The sequence below is a fragment of the Gadus macrocephalus genome, chromosome 20 (genome assembly GCF_031168955.1).
Source record: "Gadus macrocephalus chromosome 20, ASM3116895v1".
Classification (NCBI taxonomy): domain Eukaryota; kingdom Metazoa; phylum Chordata; class Actinopteri; order Gadiformes; family Gadidae; genus Gadus; species Gadus macrocephalus.
In genome coordinates this window covers 18772772-18790120 of record NC_082401.1, presented here as the reverse complement: position 1 = coordinate 18790120, position 17349 = coordinate 18772772, and the positions used below count along the sequence as shown (strand labels likewise).

At 45.9% G+C, this 17349-nt stretch overlaps 1 protein-coding gene across 1 annotated transcript in view; it reads left to right on the top strand.

Moving 5' to 3' along the window:
* Nucleotides 1-17349, top strand: part of LOC132448674 (acid-sensing ion channel 4-A-like) — a 61856-nt gene that overhangs the window by 41306 nt on the left and 3201 nt on the right. Inside the window, 9 exon segments of the mRNA XM_060040148.1 lie at nucleotides 9254-9398; nucleotides 9946-10073; nucleotides 10558-10711; nucleotides 12009-12061; nucleotides 14312-14388; nucleotides 14390-14464; nucleotides 15492-15583; nucleotides 15831-15910; nucleotides 16630-16740. Of these exon segments, the coding sequence (XP_059896131.1) occupies nucleotides 9254-9398; nucleotides 9946-10073; nucleotides 10558-10711; nucleotides 12009-12061; nucleotides 14312-14388; nucleotides 14390-14464; nucleotides 15492-15583; nucleotides 15831-15910; nucleotides 16630-16740 (915 nt within the window).

Below are 17349 nucleotides of genomic sequence, written 5' to 3'. Positions count from 1 at the left end.
CTGGTTATCCTCCTTGCATAGTGATAATGTGCATGCGTTCGTTCGTTATTGGGCAAATCACTTGCCATGTTTGGAAAAGCCGTGCTTCAACCTCATGCGTCAGCTGTGCTATAATACCCATGTTACCTTTGTGATGGCTGTCAAAGGCTATTACGTATCCTGGCGAGATATGTCGCATAAGCTGTCGCTCCTATTATCGTACATTTGTTTAGTGGAATCACAGGCTATTTTTAACACGGTGGACTGTATGCTACGGAAGTTACTCATGTTATGGTGGCAGAACGCAATAGGAAACGCATTGCGGCTGCTTACCACCTGCAGCTCATCGTGTGCGTGTGCGTGTGTGTGTGTGTGTGTGTGTGTGTGTGTGTGTGTGTGTGTGTGTGTGTGTGTGTGTGTGTGTGTGTGTGTGTGTGTGTGTGTGCACATTTGCATTTGAATGCCTTCCCATATAAATACCACAGCAAAACCTGCATATGTTTCTCTTCTCTTCCCATGTGAAATGACCTTGTGGCTTTGCAGAAACCATATCTCCTTGGTTGATGGGCCCCACCCATATCAAAACGCCAACATCAATAGCCCTCCCCTTTGCCCCTGAAATCTCACAGGGCATCCAAACTGCAACTGATTACAAAATGTGATTAGCATGTGACCCCTGCCTTGGATGGATCATACGATAGATATGTATGAGTATGAGTTTATATTTGCATGTGGACATGTGAGCTAAGCATTTCAATGGTGTGAAAACGAAATTGCCAGGTAGTAATGCATTTAATTTAGCCATGTTATAATGAGGATCTATGCGGACTGGAAGGGTCAGCAGCTTTCAAATGGATTTGGTGTAACTTAATCTGCATCCAGCAAAAGTGTGTCAGAAAAAGCATTTTTTTTTAAGGTTTAGTCGAAAGATTAAAGCTGACTATCGCGATTTGTTTACTGCTGCGCTGCAGATGGAAACAAGCTTCATCAATACTTAACCATCAGATATACCCCATTTAATTCCTCATGTATATTATTTCTCTGGGTATTAAACTACCTATATTACTACTAATAGTAGCATTAATGAAACAATCACAATTTGTCACAAAATCACAACTTTAACAGTCCATCAGTTTTTTTAATGTTCACTACATAAGGCTAATGTATTTATATGTTTATATATTTTATATATATATATATATATATATATATATATATATATATATATAGATAAAAATAAAATTCCATCCCATCCAGTGAATGAGTCCATTTACGGCTTGTCTCTGTCCTGATTCTGTGACAGTGACTAATGGAGTTCAATAATCAGCTGCATCATGGTAACGATCGCAGTGACCTCTGCTGCGTCTCCCCTCCGCTCTGCAGAGCTCACAGCCGCAGACAGCCCACTGGGGCTTCGAGGTCGTAAATAACAACAAACAACCTCACTGTGGGTAAACCTCACCGAGATCAAATGCACATTGACAGTCAGGGCCGTAACCACAGGAAGCCTTCCAACATTTTGAGGTGCTATCAGAAGCCTGTTCCCCAGCTGACAGTCCGGGCCGAGGTAATGGGAATGGGGTTGTCACTTCTATTGGGATGCATGCAGTACTGGCAAACCTCTATGTCTCTAATCCCCACCGGGGCCCTAACACTTCTCCTACATCAAAAACTGCCACTCTGTTCACACAAAATGGGAGAAAGAAAATCGCCCATATATATATATATATATACATATATATATATATATATATATATATACATTCATGTATGTATTTACTTTTTGATATATATATATAGAAATAGAAATATATAGAAATAGAAAAAGAAATATCTCTCTCTATATATATATGTTTGGCAGCTTTGCTATGAGCAGTTTAACACTTACAGTAACCTTGTTTAGAGAAACCTGAGCTATGTGTTCGACCTTCAAACTCGCGATGGGGGATTTGGTTATTTCTCTGAGTTTCCTAGGAAGGCACCCTGTAGGTCTCCCGAATCCCTCATCTTCCACAGCGCTGACGTCTGCGTGCTAAAACATCTGGCTGGTTGGCGCCGGAGCGTGGCACTAATAGCCAGCCGTGTATCTATAGAGCTGGCTGGGCTCTTTGGTCTTGATGTGCCAACAGCAGGTGACAGCAGGGGATGCATTCACCCCATTCAGAGGATCCTCATCAAAGTCGATCAATCAATGGACTCTTAAAGTCACGGTCGCCCTGTCGGGACCCTTGTGCATGCCTCCTTTGTTCTGTTGTGGCATTTCCACAGACCCACTACCTAGACCAGTTCAGGAGGGCTGTGAATAGAAAACTAATTAGATGCAGGTTGGTGTGTGTTCCAAACCTCAGAGTCAACACACACTCCCCTGGGCTCCAGTTTAAGATCCAGCTTAATCTAATGGACTGCGTGATCCTTTTTTCCAACTCGAAGCAACTCCTTTTTGTCCCGGAAAAAAACCAAACGGCCACCAAGCAGCCTTGTTTCCTTTAAAGATTAATGAAGCATTGAAGACGATGTGTGCTCTGGTTATAGTATAGTGTATGGTATAGTAGCTGGATATAGATACGGTTAATATTGTTCCGAGTTCTCTAAGACCGAGGGTATCACAGGAAGCACCAAAGGTTGCACTTATTGCACCACCTTGTGAATGAAACAAGGGTTGCACGACATGAGACATACACACCAAGGACATCAATACGGCCCACCAGAGATCAACATGGTGGAGAACAGTTCCCCCCCTGCTATTATGGGATAGAAAATGATTCCCCAGCCTCGTAAAGGCTTACAGCATGCCTGTAACCAGAATCACCCATAAATCCCAACTCGAGCGCCCGGCTCACGTCAAGTTGTCACTAAACGACACGGCGGGGCAATCTCCCGTTTGTATCTACCCCATACCTCCCCGAGGCGACACCCATATTTTATCACTGATGATTCATGTCAGGAGATAGTTGATCCTGCATCTCCTCTCTGGAAGCTTCTCCCCCCACCACCCCCATTCAGGCGTGGCTCTCGTCCAGGAGATATCATTTCCCAGAGTGTGTGGCAAGAGAGAGCGAGAGAGAGAGAGAGAGAGAGAGAGAGTTGGGGAGAGTACAACAACAACAACAGAGCAGGTGTCCCGGTTATGATGAATACTAACTAAAAAAAGGAGGGTCAGGGAACTGTGACAGTGTTTGTGTTCCGGTGTTTTTCTGGGGGGATGGATTCAGCTGGGAGAAATTGCACGCGATAAGTAAACGGCAGCTGAGATGGAGCGCTTAGGAAATTAACACCTGTGTTAATGACAGAGGTACCTTAATTAAAGCTGAACATCTAAATGGCTGCGGGAGAGCACAGTAGACAGTTAGACAAATGCCTGAGGCTGGGTTGTTCGCTGCAGCTCGGCGCCCAGGGCTGATACCTGCTAGAGTGTGTGTACTAAACAAAATAAATGATCAGAACAGCAGGAGACACGGAGGCCAGCGTGCACTGTCGCGCACCACCGCGTGACATCAGGGGAGGTGCTCCCCTTGCCACCGTGAGACGCTCCCGATGGCCTACGATAGCCCAGATTCAACGACAGCGTGTTTCGGCGTCTGGGAAATGACCCTGACGGCTCCACTGGGTAAAAATAGTCACGAAGGGTGACTAGCAAGTGCCTTAAGACTGAAACAAGATGTCGATGTGTCAGCTGTCCAAAGGGGTCAGTGTAACTACACATGAGAATCAAGAGACACTGGTTTATTTCGGGGTGATGTAGAACGGAATGAAATGTCCATATTAAATGGGAGTGCATGTTTTTTTTAAGGCCTGTGGATAAGATTATAGCGTTAACGTTTTTTTTCTCTTTTGAATTATGCTCAGACATGGCCACCGGTTTGGCAATAATTGTTGTCATTCACAGATTATATATTTCTGCATGAATGAAGGAATATAAATAATCTTTATATGGCTGTTATTTGGGTCCGTGCTTCCAAGAAAGCTTTCAAGGTGTACACGGTTCGAGGTAGACACACACAACTTTTTTTTATGTGTGTCTGAGTGATTGAGTGAGGGAGTCGCTCTCAATTTTCTACCTTTGGGTTTCATTTTCTTTCTTTATTTTTTTCTTTTCTTTTTGAGGAAGTGCACTCTCCATTCCATTAGCTGAGTGTGGGTTACATCGGAGGGGAATGACGAGATGAAAAACAAAAACAGGAACAGTAGTGTGGAACCCTACAATACCTCTGGTTTTCTGCCTCGTTGTTCTCAGAGGGGGGTGGCAAAGACTAGCGGAATAAATAGAATATAAGAGAACAGAGACGCAGGGGCTGCGTGCCACCGAAGGCCATTGGAGTTTAATTTACACCATTTACTTAAAAGGAATTGGATGTCTCATTAAAACTGGTTGATTAACTAGTAGCAACATGACATATTTTGTTGAAAAAACCAAAGAGAAGTCCTACACTGGTTTTGTGGTTGTCTTCATTCGGCATGAGAGATTTCTCCTTCGTCCTGTGGGTTCTGCAGGTATCAGCAAAGGGGACCTTGATCATGTTTTCATGCTGATAGCTGGTTACAAGGACTATTTTAAAGTGAATTTATATCTGGTGCAACAGTATTCTTTTTGTTAGTTCAATCCAAGTTTATTTACTGATATTATGATGTTAATGTAGAAACCCCCATCAGCGATTCAAATTTGGATTTTAATGTGTGACGAGGGAAATAACCACTTAGGCAACTTCTAAAATTAAGGCATTTCCATATGCTACAAGCGGGAATAAACCAGGGTGAATTTATTACACCAGCTTTATGATTTATTTTCTTCAGAGTAGGAAACGTTTTCGGCCTAGATTTCAGTGCGACGTAACCACCATGAAATGAATAAGAAAACAAACAAACCTTCTCAAAGCTGTGACCACTGGGCTGTACGGTGCAGTTGGAAAATTGATGCGCAGACATTTTTCTAAAAGACATTCCCTGTTTCCCCTGGAATGTGTCCCTGCTGTGAGACCAAGGCCACCGTTGCAGAACTTCCATGCAGCCTGAATTCCAATCGGCTCTGATAACCCCCCCCCCACCCTCCGTTTAGACATACTCCTGTGCTTTCAATGCGCCGAAAGAAGCGGAGGCGGTGGTGGCGGTGGGGAGTGGTGGCTTTGGCGGTGGTGGCGTTGGCGGGGCTGCTTCTGTTTCTCTCAGACCGAGCGCCGGGGATATTCCCTCACTACAAAGTGTTGTGATCTTGGAGCTGTAAGCCATGACAAATGATATCCACTCCAGGACGCCTCCGACGGGACGCTCGGCGCGACCTCCCCTTTGATTGAGGATTATTTGTGAATAGTTTAGCTCAAGTGTCGCCGGTGCACCGTAAGGGCCGTTTAGACATGAAGTGCCATCAGTTGCGCCTCCGTCTTATCTCCCGAGACATCTAGTGTTCACACATCATCCCTGTCTCGCCCCATCCAGCGGGAATGTTTTGGATGCTCCGAATAGGTAATAGAAAGGACGTTTCGACGGCCTTGCAGTCTGCAAAAGTATTCAGGGTTATATGTGCTTTGTGTCATTGTGTACCGTGTCCTTTTTAGGAGACGTGGACTTTATCTAGCCTGGAGACCATCCTGATCTCCTGACATCACATTGTGTTTCGCTACACGGATCCGTCTGGGCCTCTGGTCGCCCGCATCAGGGTAAACACAGCCATATTGAACGATCTGCCCTAGTGGAGTTTCTCAACAGACAAGTGTTGTTTGCCATTCTGAACAGCGCACCGGGATGGGCATGACGGCATGTTTAGTAATACCGATTGGCTGAACAAGGTTGTCTGTCAAGGCCAGAGTCCCGCCCATGGCAATCGATTGGGCTAGAGGCTCAGACGGATCCGTGTAGCGTAACAGAACGGGAGGTCACGTGATCAGGACGGTCGCCAGGCCAGACTTAACCCCGCCGGCTCTTGAAAGACTTTTCCCCCACTTCCCCGCTCAAGATGAAATGAAGCATCCTACATCTAACACGTTGCATTATCCCTGACCCACGGGCCCGGCCCGGTGTGACGAGTCAAGTGCAACATGGACCTCCCCGAAGGTGAAAGTTTGGGAGGACTCTGTATGCAAAATCCCCAATCAATCAGTTGGTGGCACGGCGCCTTCCGGAGCCTCCGGGTCCCAGGGCTGTAATGAAGCCATTAAATCGAGGAACATCCTGCCTCAACCTTAAACCTGCGTGAGCCCCTGCTTAATGGTTCTCACATGCCAATCAACACTCCGGTGTGCTCAACCCAACCCCCGCGCAAATTAATTCAAATCCTACTCCCATCATGTTGCCCAGAGCTGGCCCCTATGACACACTGCCTCTTCTGTGGAAATGGACGCCCTCCACTGGAGCGCTGGAGTGATTCTCTCAGGTTATTTAAAAGGCAACAAGCACCGGGGAAATGGCAGATGACTGTCATAAAGAGGGTGTTTAGGGGTGTCTCCCACTGGGTCTTATGAATTATGTGCCAAGTGGTGGGTCTCTTGATGTATCTCAAATTGAGACAAAGAACGAGTGGAGACAGGGCTCTTTGGAAGACCAAACCCTGCCAAAATACCCTTAATGGTTTGACATTAAGCTAATTAAGTTATAATAGCCGCAATATATGCAAATTACATGTAGTTAGGCACCTTTCCAAAGTACTCTTCCACTGCTGGGGATCCCTTCATGGTGAATTGTGTGCCAACACATGATTACCTGATACACCATTTCTCTTCCTGTATGTTTGAGCTTGCGCAGGTGTGAAATGTACATATATTCCTACAGAAAATGCAGTTATACAGAAGAACAATATTTCCACATCCCTAAGCCATGCTGAATGCTGAAGCTGAATGGGCCCATATTAATAGCAACGTTAATTAGTTCTTTCTCAGGATACTCGGGAGGAGGTAACAGGGTGGCTTTTCATTTACTTTGTAACAGTCTCTGCAGTCTCTGGTGCTCCTCTGTTTCAGAAGCCAGGGCGGAGCCGTCCCGGTTTTGAGATTGCTAGAGTCTGCCCTGTTACATTCGCTAAATTTGGTGCGGGACCTAACAAGAGAAAAATACTCCCATCGATCATGTTGCAGATGCAGCCTCTTAAGAAAGAAAGCGAGTGTGAGAAACAAAGTGTAAGAGCCAGGCTCAGATGCTGTGAAATGAATCAAGCAGGAAGCTCTGCCAACAGCCATTTCCTGGGCGAGAGGATGGGAAAACTTTGGCCCCCGGGTCTCTGGAGACATCATTTGTGCGCGTTCTGCCGACCCCCTCCTCAGCCCTGAGGTTTTTTTTTTTCGATGCAGGAACCGTCTGCATTCTGCTGGGGTTTGATTTTGAGCGCTTTCCATGGTTGAATCCTTCTTTAAACCTGAATCAGATAAGGTGTGTGTGTGTGTGTGTGTCTTAATCGGTGTGTGTGTGTGTGTGTGTGTGTGTGTGTGTGTGTGTGTGTGTGTGTGTGTGCGTGTGCGTGTGTGCGGAGGCTTAGTTGTGTCTATGAAGGAAGGTGGCTGGGGAATCAACACTGGACGCAGCTTACCTTCTCAACGGGAGCGCGCCAGTCAGAGACAGATAAAAACCCAGTCAGACTAATAACACGTGTCCGTCACAGTTAATCCAACCGTCAAACTTGAGCTCTGTATGCACTTTAAATACCCACAGACCATTAGCATTGCCATTTATTTATTAGGAATCCCAGCTGTGAAACCACTTGCTTACGGCTTTCAAGGGACGACTATGATGTTGGGACTATCAACATCATGTATGTGATTAATAACTGGCCTCAGGGTATTATACCAAACATATGTCATACTAAATAATATGATGTGCTGATGTGCACCCATGCATAAACGCACAACCCAATTTCAGAGGTTAGAAGTCAAAATGTATGTGTTTAGCCTTACGGAAATGCAGTCTGTGTTTGCGAGCTCAAAACCTTTGGAAAACATCTCTGGTCCTAATTACAGTCACAGGAACCTGCAAGGAGACAACGCCTGCCTGCTCCTCTGTACAGCTGCGACGGTGTCTTTGATTTGTTCTACAACCGATGCGTGATTAGAGCACACCCTGTGGTCCACAAAATGAGCACTTGTGTTTTTCCACGAGGGTCTCTCTTATTTAAACATCACAGCTCTCATTGAACAGAGGGAGGGGGCGGGGGGTTGGTCAAGTCGATATCAAAGTCAGAACAGAGAAAATTGCTATCATACAAAAAGGACTCTGGACGACCTAGACCGCAGAGGCGTCACTTTAATAATACCCCTGATAAACTGCTCAACTCCATTGTTATTTCGCCGTCATATTTCTTGTGCGTGTGCATATGCCGGCTGTCTTGTTACTGTGAATGGATGGCTATGCGTTATTTGCCGCTTAAATCCTTTCATTAGAGCGAGCCATTAGCTTTCTATCTGTCAGACATAGACTATGGTGGATCTCCTCTCTAACTTTCTCTATCTTTCTCTCCCTGCCTACCCATCTCTCTCGCTCACTCTCAGCTGCTAAAGACGAGGGGTGTAAACAAAGTGACTATTTATCTCCCTGAGTGACTTAGGCTCTGATAGCTTCTATGTGATAACTCATTTACAAAAGAGACGTCCCCACCACCACCACCTCCACCAGCTCCACAACTGCCATCAATTGCCTTTTCTTTTCTTTGTAGCGGAAGACGAAATAATCTTCTACACTATTTAGCATTTTCCATGAAAAGGCGGTCAATTATATAATGGGACACTGCGGTGCCATGTATAAACTCCTATTATTCATGAATCCATTTTCTTTCTGATTAATATGCTCCCATTCATGGGAGCATATTTATTGTGTAGAAATAACCTGGCTCCTTAGCTTACCCACTGGCCATGCCCTTTCCTTCCAACCAGGCTCCTCAGCCCAGGAACCTTCTCAAATGGGTCAGCCCAGCGGGTTGACCTATAACCTGAGGGTTGATAGTTCGATCCCTGGCTCCTCCTAGCTGATGTCGAGGTGCCCCCGAGTAAGACTCCTAACCCTAACTGCTCCTCGCGAGCTGGCTGTCGCCTTGCATGGTTGACTCCGCCGTGGGTGTGTGAATGTGTCAATTTGTGTATAAACCCTCGTAAGTCGCATTGGATAAAAGCGTCTGCTAAATGCCCTAAAATGTAAATGTCAATGTAAAAAAAAGTCCTTTTCTCTTTTTTCAACTTGTTCCCCTCCATGGCTCCATAATGTGTTGCTGGTTGAATTTAAAAAACCTACCCCAAACCAGGATTGGGAGTTTTTTTCATCCTTATTTGTATGGTGTCCCTGATGGAAGTCTCTTCTCGTCTAGGTGTACACTAGATACGGGAAGTGCTACACCTTCAACGGCAACAAGAACACGTCCCGGAAAACCAAACAGGGCGGCATGGGCAACGGGCTGGAGGTTATGCTGGATATCCAACAGGATGAGTACCTGCCCATCTGGAGAGAGACAAGTAAGCCTCCGAAATGTATTTCCCCCCCCCCCCCCCCCCAACACTATCCCATCGCGGCGCACACAGCAGGCACTGCATCTGTGAACCAGGGCCCTGCCATTTCCCGCGGAGTTGCTACGTGATGCATTTTTGATAAGGGGCCTATGATCTCTAGTAGGAAATCCGCTTGTTTTTCTCGGCCGATTGAAGTTGTTGTTTTTCCGAATCCGTTCTTGAGCAAATTACCTTCGTTATCGTCGGTTTTCCTACGGTAGCGATGCACCGGTTACCCATTTCTTGGCTGTAGTGCTCCTCAAACATGACTTAAGACATTGTTTGCAATTAACTTCGAGCCACCTCGGAGATGTCGGTTAACAAAATGCGGCTGAGATATGTTTGTTCTCCCCGTGACACACACACACACACACACACACACACACACACACACACACACACACACACACACACACACACACACACACACACACACACCTCCTTTTCTTTTCACCCTCCTTTGTTAACTCCCTGCACACGCGTCCTGTCTCGTCCTTCTCCTCTTCCGCCCAAGACGAGACATCCCTGGAGGCCGGCATCCGTGTCCAGATCCACAGTCAGGACGAGCCTCCATACATCCACCAGCTGGGTTTCGGGGTCTCGCCGGGATTCCAGACCTTTGTCTCCTGTCAGGAGCAGAGGGTACGAACAACATGGACATCATCGCAACCCCCCCGTTCCCCTCCTAGCCCTGTGTCTCTCCCTCCGTACCGTGCTTCTCATCTACCCCCCCTCGTCCCCCTCCTAGCCCTGTGTCTCCCAACCCACTCATCAACTACTGCCTCTCATGGGCTAATAGCTTACATTTATTCATTATTATAACAATCAACAATCAAGAGATTAGATGTGCACTTCAATTATGCCTCAAGAGTGCATAAGGAACTTGCAAACAACATAAACACTTAATCAAAGAGTTCAACTCCCCCCGGCCCCCGCATACCCAGGCCCCAGGACTAGCTCCTCAGGCCCCAGCAGTAGCCCCCTCAGGCCCCAGCAGTAGCCCCCTCAGGCCCCAGCAGTAGCCCCCTCAGGCCCCAGCAGTAGCCCCCTCAGGCCCCAGCAGTAGCCCCCTCAGGCCTCAGGCTAGGCTAACCCTGGGCCTCTGTGACCGCTCTCTGTGCTGCAGCTGACCTACCTGCCCCAGCCCTGGGGGAACTGCCGCTCCACCAGCGAGCAGATGATCCCGGGATACGACAAGTACAGCGTCAGCGCCTGCCGGCTGCACTGCGAGACCCGCGAGGTGGTGCGGGAGTGCAACTGCCGGATGGTGCACATGCCAGGTACGGTCGCCCAGGCAACCGCATACTACAGCTGACTCCACACATACCCGCCGCGTCCCCCACCAACCGCCTTGACCTAGTCTCGCTGTAATTGCGAAAACCGTATAACGGTCAGTTCAGCGAGCGGGGCCGTCGCTGTGGGGAGAAATTATGACACAATTGGAGCGATTAGGGCTATTAGTCACGACTGTCTCGTGCCTGCAAAATTAGAGCCGCATTATGGGATAGGGACTTATTACAAGGACCTTAATCAAAGGGAACAGTGTTATAAGTTGGATTTATCTGTTAGAAAATAGTGAGCGGCTAAGCGTCAGCTAGGTGTGTTTTGCGTTTTAAAGGGTGGGGCATTGGCTCAATTGAAGTCAAAGTTTTGTGGAATCTGTTTTATGATAAACCAAATGTAAATATTTGTGGGTATATAAATAAAAACATAATTACTATAATTATTTTTGGATGTATATCATCATATTTTCATGTATCAAAATGTTACTGTTTCTATAACTAACAATACTTTGAGAGATTTTGACTTATTTTAGGTTGATTAATGTATACATCAATGATTTTTTCATAGATGCCTACATCAATATCATCAGTATGAAACATAATATGTTTCATACTTATTCCGATCTCTAGATGGCATTAAACTCACAATATTATTTACATGTGTAGTTACTCTTCAACAATCCCCAGACATACACAATATTTCCTCAACACCTAATTCCATGGCCAGAGCGAAGCCTCTCTATTCCTGTATACTGTATACTTCTAATGTAGCCTTCCTTTATTATCTTGGCCAGGACCCTCTTGGCAAAGAGGGTAACCTTAACAAGCCTTATCATGGTTATATCAAATAAACATAATCAAAACATCATTTATTAAAATGTATTACAGATTATGTTGCTACTAATCTTTTACAACACAGTTTTACCTCCACAAATCATTAACTTTATGAACACCTTACTGTCAATTAATTGAGCTGCTCGATTAATACCTTTTTATTAGCGGCCGGGGTGCTTTGTTGAGCCTGTGAGAAAGTGAATCATTGATCGTCTCTTAAGGACTTATTGCTTAGGGGTGGATCACCCCCTTTCTCAAAGCTATCGGGCTGGATATCCATAGATGGCCCTGGCATATTGGATAAAACACCATATTTTTTTCCCACCATGTCTGCCTTCATTGGTAGATGAATGATAAGCTGTGCACAGTGCTACTGTCTGTGTTACTCAAAGCAGTGGACACGGCGCACTGATGATATTGTCTCTGATTGATCAGACTCATTTTCTGTCGCGTTCTCCAGGAACTGCAGATATCTGCCCGCCCAGTAAAATCAAGTGTGTTGACAAAGCATGGGTAAGAAACTGTCTCCTTTCATTTATTTTTCTCATTACAATAGACACCCCAAAGGGGAAATGGAATCACAATCAGTAACTATGATCAGGAAATGTGTTTTCTCCACTGTCTCTCTCTCTCTCTCTCTGCTCTCTCTCTCTCTCTCTCTCTCTCTCTCTCTCTCTCTCTCTCTCTCTCTCTCTCGACTCTCTCTCTCTCTCTCTCTCTTCTTCTTCTCCTCTCTCTCTCTCTCTTCTCTCCTCTCTCTCTCTCTCTCTCTCTCTCTCCCTCTCTCTCTCTCTCTCTCTCTTCCTCTATCTATCTCTCTCTCTCTCTCTCTCTCTCTCTTCCTCTCTCTCTCTCTCTCTCTCTCTCTCTCTCTCTCTCTCTCTCTCTCTCTCTCATCTCTCTCTCTTCTCTCTCTCTCTCTCTCTCTCTCTCTTCTCTCTCTCTCTCTCTCTCTCTCTCTCTCTGTCTCTCTCTCTCTCTCTCTCTCTCTCTCTGATATGAGTACCTAGAGGTAGCCTTGATGGAAAGTTAGAAACGACTTTCCTTCCATTATGCTTGTGACAATTTAGAGCCTTGATGTGTGGGCGTCCCCCTCGCTGCGCATAGTTTATTAACAAACTGAGGCGCCATTGCCACCCATCTACATGCACGCCCTGCTCTTCGTGGATGCTCATGTGTAGTCCCTCCACCAGGCGGCCGACCTTGGCTCTCACCTTGCTCCTCAATCACAACAGCTATTATGGCTGCGCAAAGGTGCCCTGATTTCACAGGTCTTACAGCGATGGTAAAAGAGATGGTTTATTAGGCAATGGGAGATGAATGAGAACTATCATGATCTCCTGGCCAAATAAGCCTGAAATTTAATTAAAGCCTTCCGCTGTGAATAGGGTCAGTGTTTAACGTGCGTGAGAATGAGATCTTGGATATATATTGTACAATAAAGGCACGCGTATTCATGAAAAGATGTATTTCCTCCATCCCGCCCGGTTTCCAATAAATGTACTCGCGTATAAGTTGTATTGCAATGTTGTAGGTGGCATTTCATTAAATGGCAGACCAAGAATAGACGCTTCTGTGTTTGCATGCAAATATTTCACGTTTAAAAGCATTATTAAAACATAGTAATCATCATATATTTCATTATCTGAATCAGTGCTTGCCTGATTCACGCCGAATAAATTCTTGAAGAAATAACGACGATGAATTAATGATGATTGCAATTGCAAATTATGTCTAAAGGATGATTGTGGGGGTGGGTATATATTCATCGGAACTATTTGGCTAAGCACACACACTAACACACAAATAAACACACATTCACACACACAGACACACACATCGGTTGCACAAGAGACTCAAATCAAGATAAATCTTAGCGAGCGTCTCTTTTGATGAAAGATTGTGAAACGAGGATGAAAGATCGCGAGCAGGAGATGAAAGATCCTGAAATGGAAACGTCCATGCCCTGCACATATTGATGAGGGGGTGAACACCATGCCTCCTGCGCTCAGTCCACCGCCACATCGTTTCTCCATTGGGATCTAATGATGGAGAGAGGAGAGAAAAGGGCAGCTGATACCCACTGCGCTGCCATAAAGCACTGCATGATTACCCCTTGCTCACATGGACGTATGGTATAGGGTCATCTAATCTAAGGGTCTATTCATGTGGAGGGCGCACCACCTGGTACTAATCGGAGGGGCATGTGGGATGCTGAATCCCAGGGTCCCCTTACCTTTTTCCCAGGCGTTCCATCTCGTGACGGAACGCCCGCAACGGGGTGGTTCCAACGTGAGTGTATCAGCGAGAGGGACGAGCATGGAGGCAGCGATGTCCGTTTTTGTTCTATGTTTTTAGTGGCGAGAGGCCAGAGGGGGGGATGGACTTCCAAGCAAGGGAAATCCGTTTCCGTTACATGATCGGGATATTGCTCTGTCAAATCCTTTATCAAATAACACAATATTTATTCGCCTTGACTTTATTGTTCTTCTTCATGTCATGCTCGCATCCCTTTCTCTCAGAGGACTGTTTGCCGGCGTACTCGGCTCATAGGAAGTTAGACAACAGAAATAGAGTTAGGATAGACTGGGATAACACTATGATTCATGACCGTCTCACAGCCCGGTGGTCACCAGTGCGATCCATAAAGAACCATGCTGTTTGCTAGGAATAAAGGCTGAAGCGATAGGTCCATCCGGTTGACTGTGTGTGAACCTCACCCCTCTCTGCCCCCCCCCCCCTGCTGCCCCCGGCGTGCCGTAGCCCCTGCTCCAGAAGAGCACCGGGGACACGTGCCCCTGCGAGATCCCCTGCAACCTGACCGCTACGGTAAAGAGCTGTCATGGTCAAGATCCCCAGCAAGGGCTCTGCGCGCTACCTCTCCAGGAAGTACGACAAGACAGAGGATTACATCAGGTACGGCATGCAGAAGCAGCGGTGAGTGCTGCTGCTGTGAATCCCCCCAGCCCCCAGGTTCTGGGTCTGACCTCCCTCGGCTGAGGCCTACCTGGGCAAGATGCCTGAGGCTCAGCCTGCTTTGACATGACATTCATCTAAAAATTATCAAAAATAAGTCTACTCAATAACTTGTGAGATGTGGAGTAACTACCCGTTTCAACCGACCAGATGTTTCTGATGCGGTCGCTGGGACATTTCGAGACATTTTACAAGTCATCGCCGTCCTTCCACTTCCCCTTGTTTCATCAGATGTGGTGAAAGGAAGTTCTCTAAAGCAAAAAAAAAAAGGCCCGAACGCCCGGAGCACAAAAGCGATCTGTTAACATTTAAGACGGGGCCCAACGCAACAGACGGCAGAGGCACCATGTGCAGAAGTGTTGGGATGGGCCCGGCTCATAATGGCATCATAAATATTTATAATGAATGCAATTTGCAGAGGTGATCCCAAGGACAAAGTGACGTCTCTGTGCGTACAATGGGCTTGTAATGAGCTTCTTAGCCCTGACAATGGTTGCCACTATCACAAGGGGGGGGGGGGGGGGGGGGGGGGGGTGGAGGGCTGGCGGGCTGGCAGCCCATTGACTGATCGGGCTGCCGGGGTTTCATTCTAAGGCTCATCTCAGTTAAACTATTTAACACCCCATCATTTCTCACCGTAAGCGCCATAAGCGTTAATTGTGGGAGGTGTGACACGTGCAGTGATTGAGATCATTTGTGGCGATGATTAAAAAATCATCGCTGTGGAATTATTTTAGAATATTATGTTCATATATATTCAAACAAAAAAACGCTTTCTTGAGAGGGGGTCATGGTCATATATATATATATATATATATATATATATATATATATATATATATATATATATATATATGACCATGACTATATTACAACTTTCTTGAGAGGGCTCATCTTTTGTGTTACCTTTTGTAGGTAATCCGTCTTTGTCTGGGGTAAATAACAACATGTCATCCCGTCAATCCAGGGACAACTTCCTGGTGCTGGATATATTCTTCGAGGCTCTGAACTACGAAACAATCGAGCAGAAGAAGGCGTACGACGTGGCAGGTTTATTAGGTATGTTAGTCCGTCTGCGTTGTCATCCATGTCCTTATTTTCCCTCAACCAAAAAAAAAAAAGTAACGACAATAAATACGAAAACCCTTCTGACTGCTGACACTACCCGTTTTTTCTAACCCCTCCTTGGGGATGGAACACCTTGGCGCTCCATCCCATCATGCGGTTTGACAGAAACGACTTGACTCCGTGCTGTGTGTGTGTGTTCATAATGTCAGGCCCTCTCTCCTATTCCCTGTCTATTCAGGTGACATCGGTGGCCAGATGGGTTTATTCATTGGGGCCAGCATCCTGACAATCTTGGAAATACTCGATTACATCTATGAGGTACGTCTGATTTTATTTTTCAAACATTCTATCAGTGTGCCACAACCGCTGGTTATGCCCACCACCCAGTCCATCTAGAATGAACTGGGAGCTGTGTGTTGCAAAGTAGATTTTTTGGTGGATGTTGGAAAATATGATATTATTTTGGGAGCTATGTGTGCCCTAATCGCAAAGTGGCACTATTTTTCCTGCTGAAATAGAAAGTGACTTTAAATTGCAACTAAAAAAACTTCTTATTTTCTGTGGGGGGGGGGGTTTGCCTTTGTATTCACAGAGCTGTTAATATTTTAATCAAAATATCATTTAGCTGAGTGAAAGGGGGAGACGACGCAGTTGTATACGGAGGAATTTTCACATTACAGGCCAGCCAAATGTGAGGAGGCTCAAGTAAACAACATATATTGAGTCCACAATCAAAATGTGGACTACAGGTCAATAAGCTCCCATAAGCTTAGTGGAAATGGCCGTCTCTGCCCTGAAGCCTACCAAACTTTGTGTGTGTGCGTGCCTGCATGCCTGTGTGTGTGCGTGTGCGTGTGTGTTATGTGCATCCGAGCATGTGTGCGACTGAGTGTGAGAGCAGCTAACTGTCTGGCTGCAGCCTGTACTCCCCACACGCAAACAGCTAGTAAAGTCTTCGGAGTGTTCCCCAGTCCCTTGTCTAATTTCAACCACCACAGCCCCCTTCCACTCACCTCTCTCTCTCCCCGACGTTGCAGGTGATGAAGAGCAGACTGCAGCGTCTACTGAGGCCCCGGAAGGAGAAGAGCAAGAGCAAGCCCCAGACTACCACCGTGGCCACCGTGGGCCTGGAGGACATGAAAGCGAAGGTACACGCGGAGGTAGAGTTGGTCTGTGGAGGCCTGTCCCTGCAGCAGCAGTGCCCTCATTAAGGAGAAATTGGAAGATGATGTTGAATTCCATACAGGGCTTCTTGATAATATTCAAGCATGTTAAAGTAGAACTTTAACTCGATGTGTCCATGTTGAGCTCTTATATAAATCTAACGCTGTGCACTTCGATCTATAAATGTAGCTGCTTTCGATCTATAAATGTAGCTGCTTTTAAATAATGGATATCGTTGATGCTAGCTCAGGTTAGCTTTAAATGATATTTTTGGCACAAATAATTCCGTTGCATTCCCACATGCAATAGCTTGTGGGAATCCTTCAACACCACAAAATTGCTTTCCTTTGCGTCAGTTAAGTCCCATTGAACACATTACAGTGTGAGAGGGACAATAGGCAGTTTGCATTGCTTGCATTGAGCATGTTTGTTCCGTGCTTTGTTCAGATTTTCTCCTAATGAGGCAAAAATAAAAATGAAACAGGTAGAAAAACAATATTTTTGGGGAAATTATTATATTAATATATGTTTCTATTTATTTGAATCCTTGATTTACTTCCGTCCTTGAAAGATAAACACACAATATTTGTTTA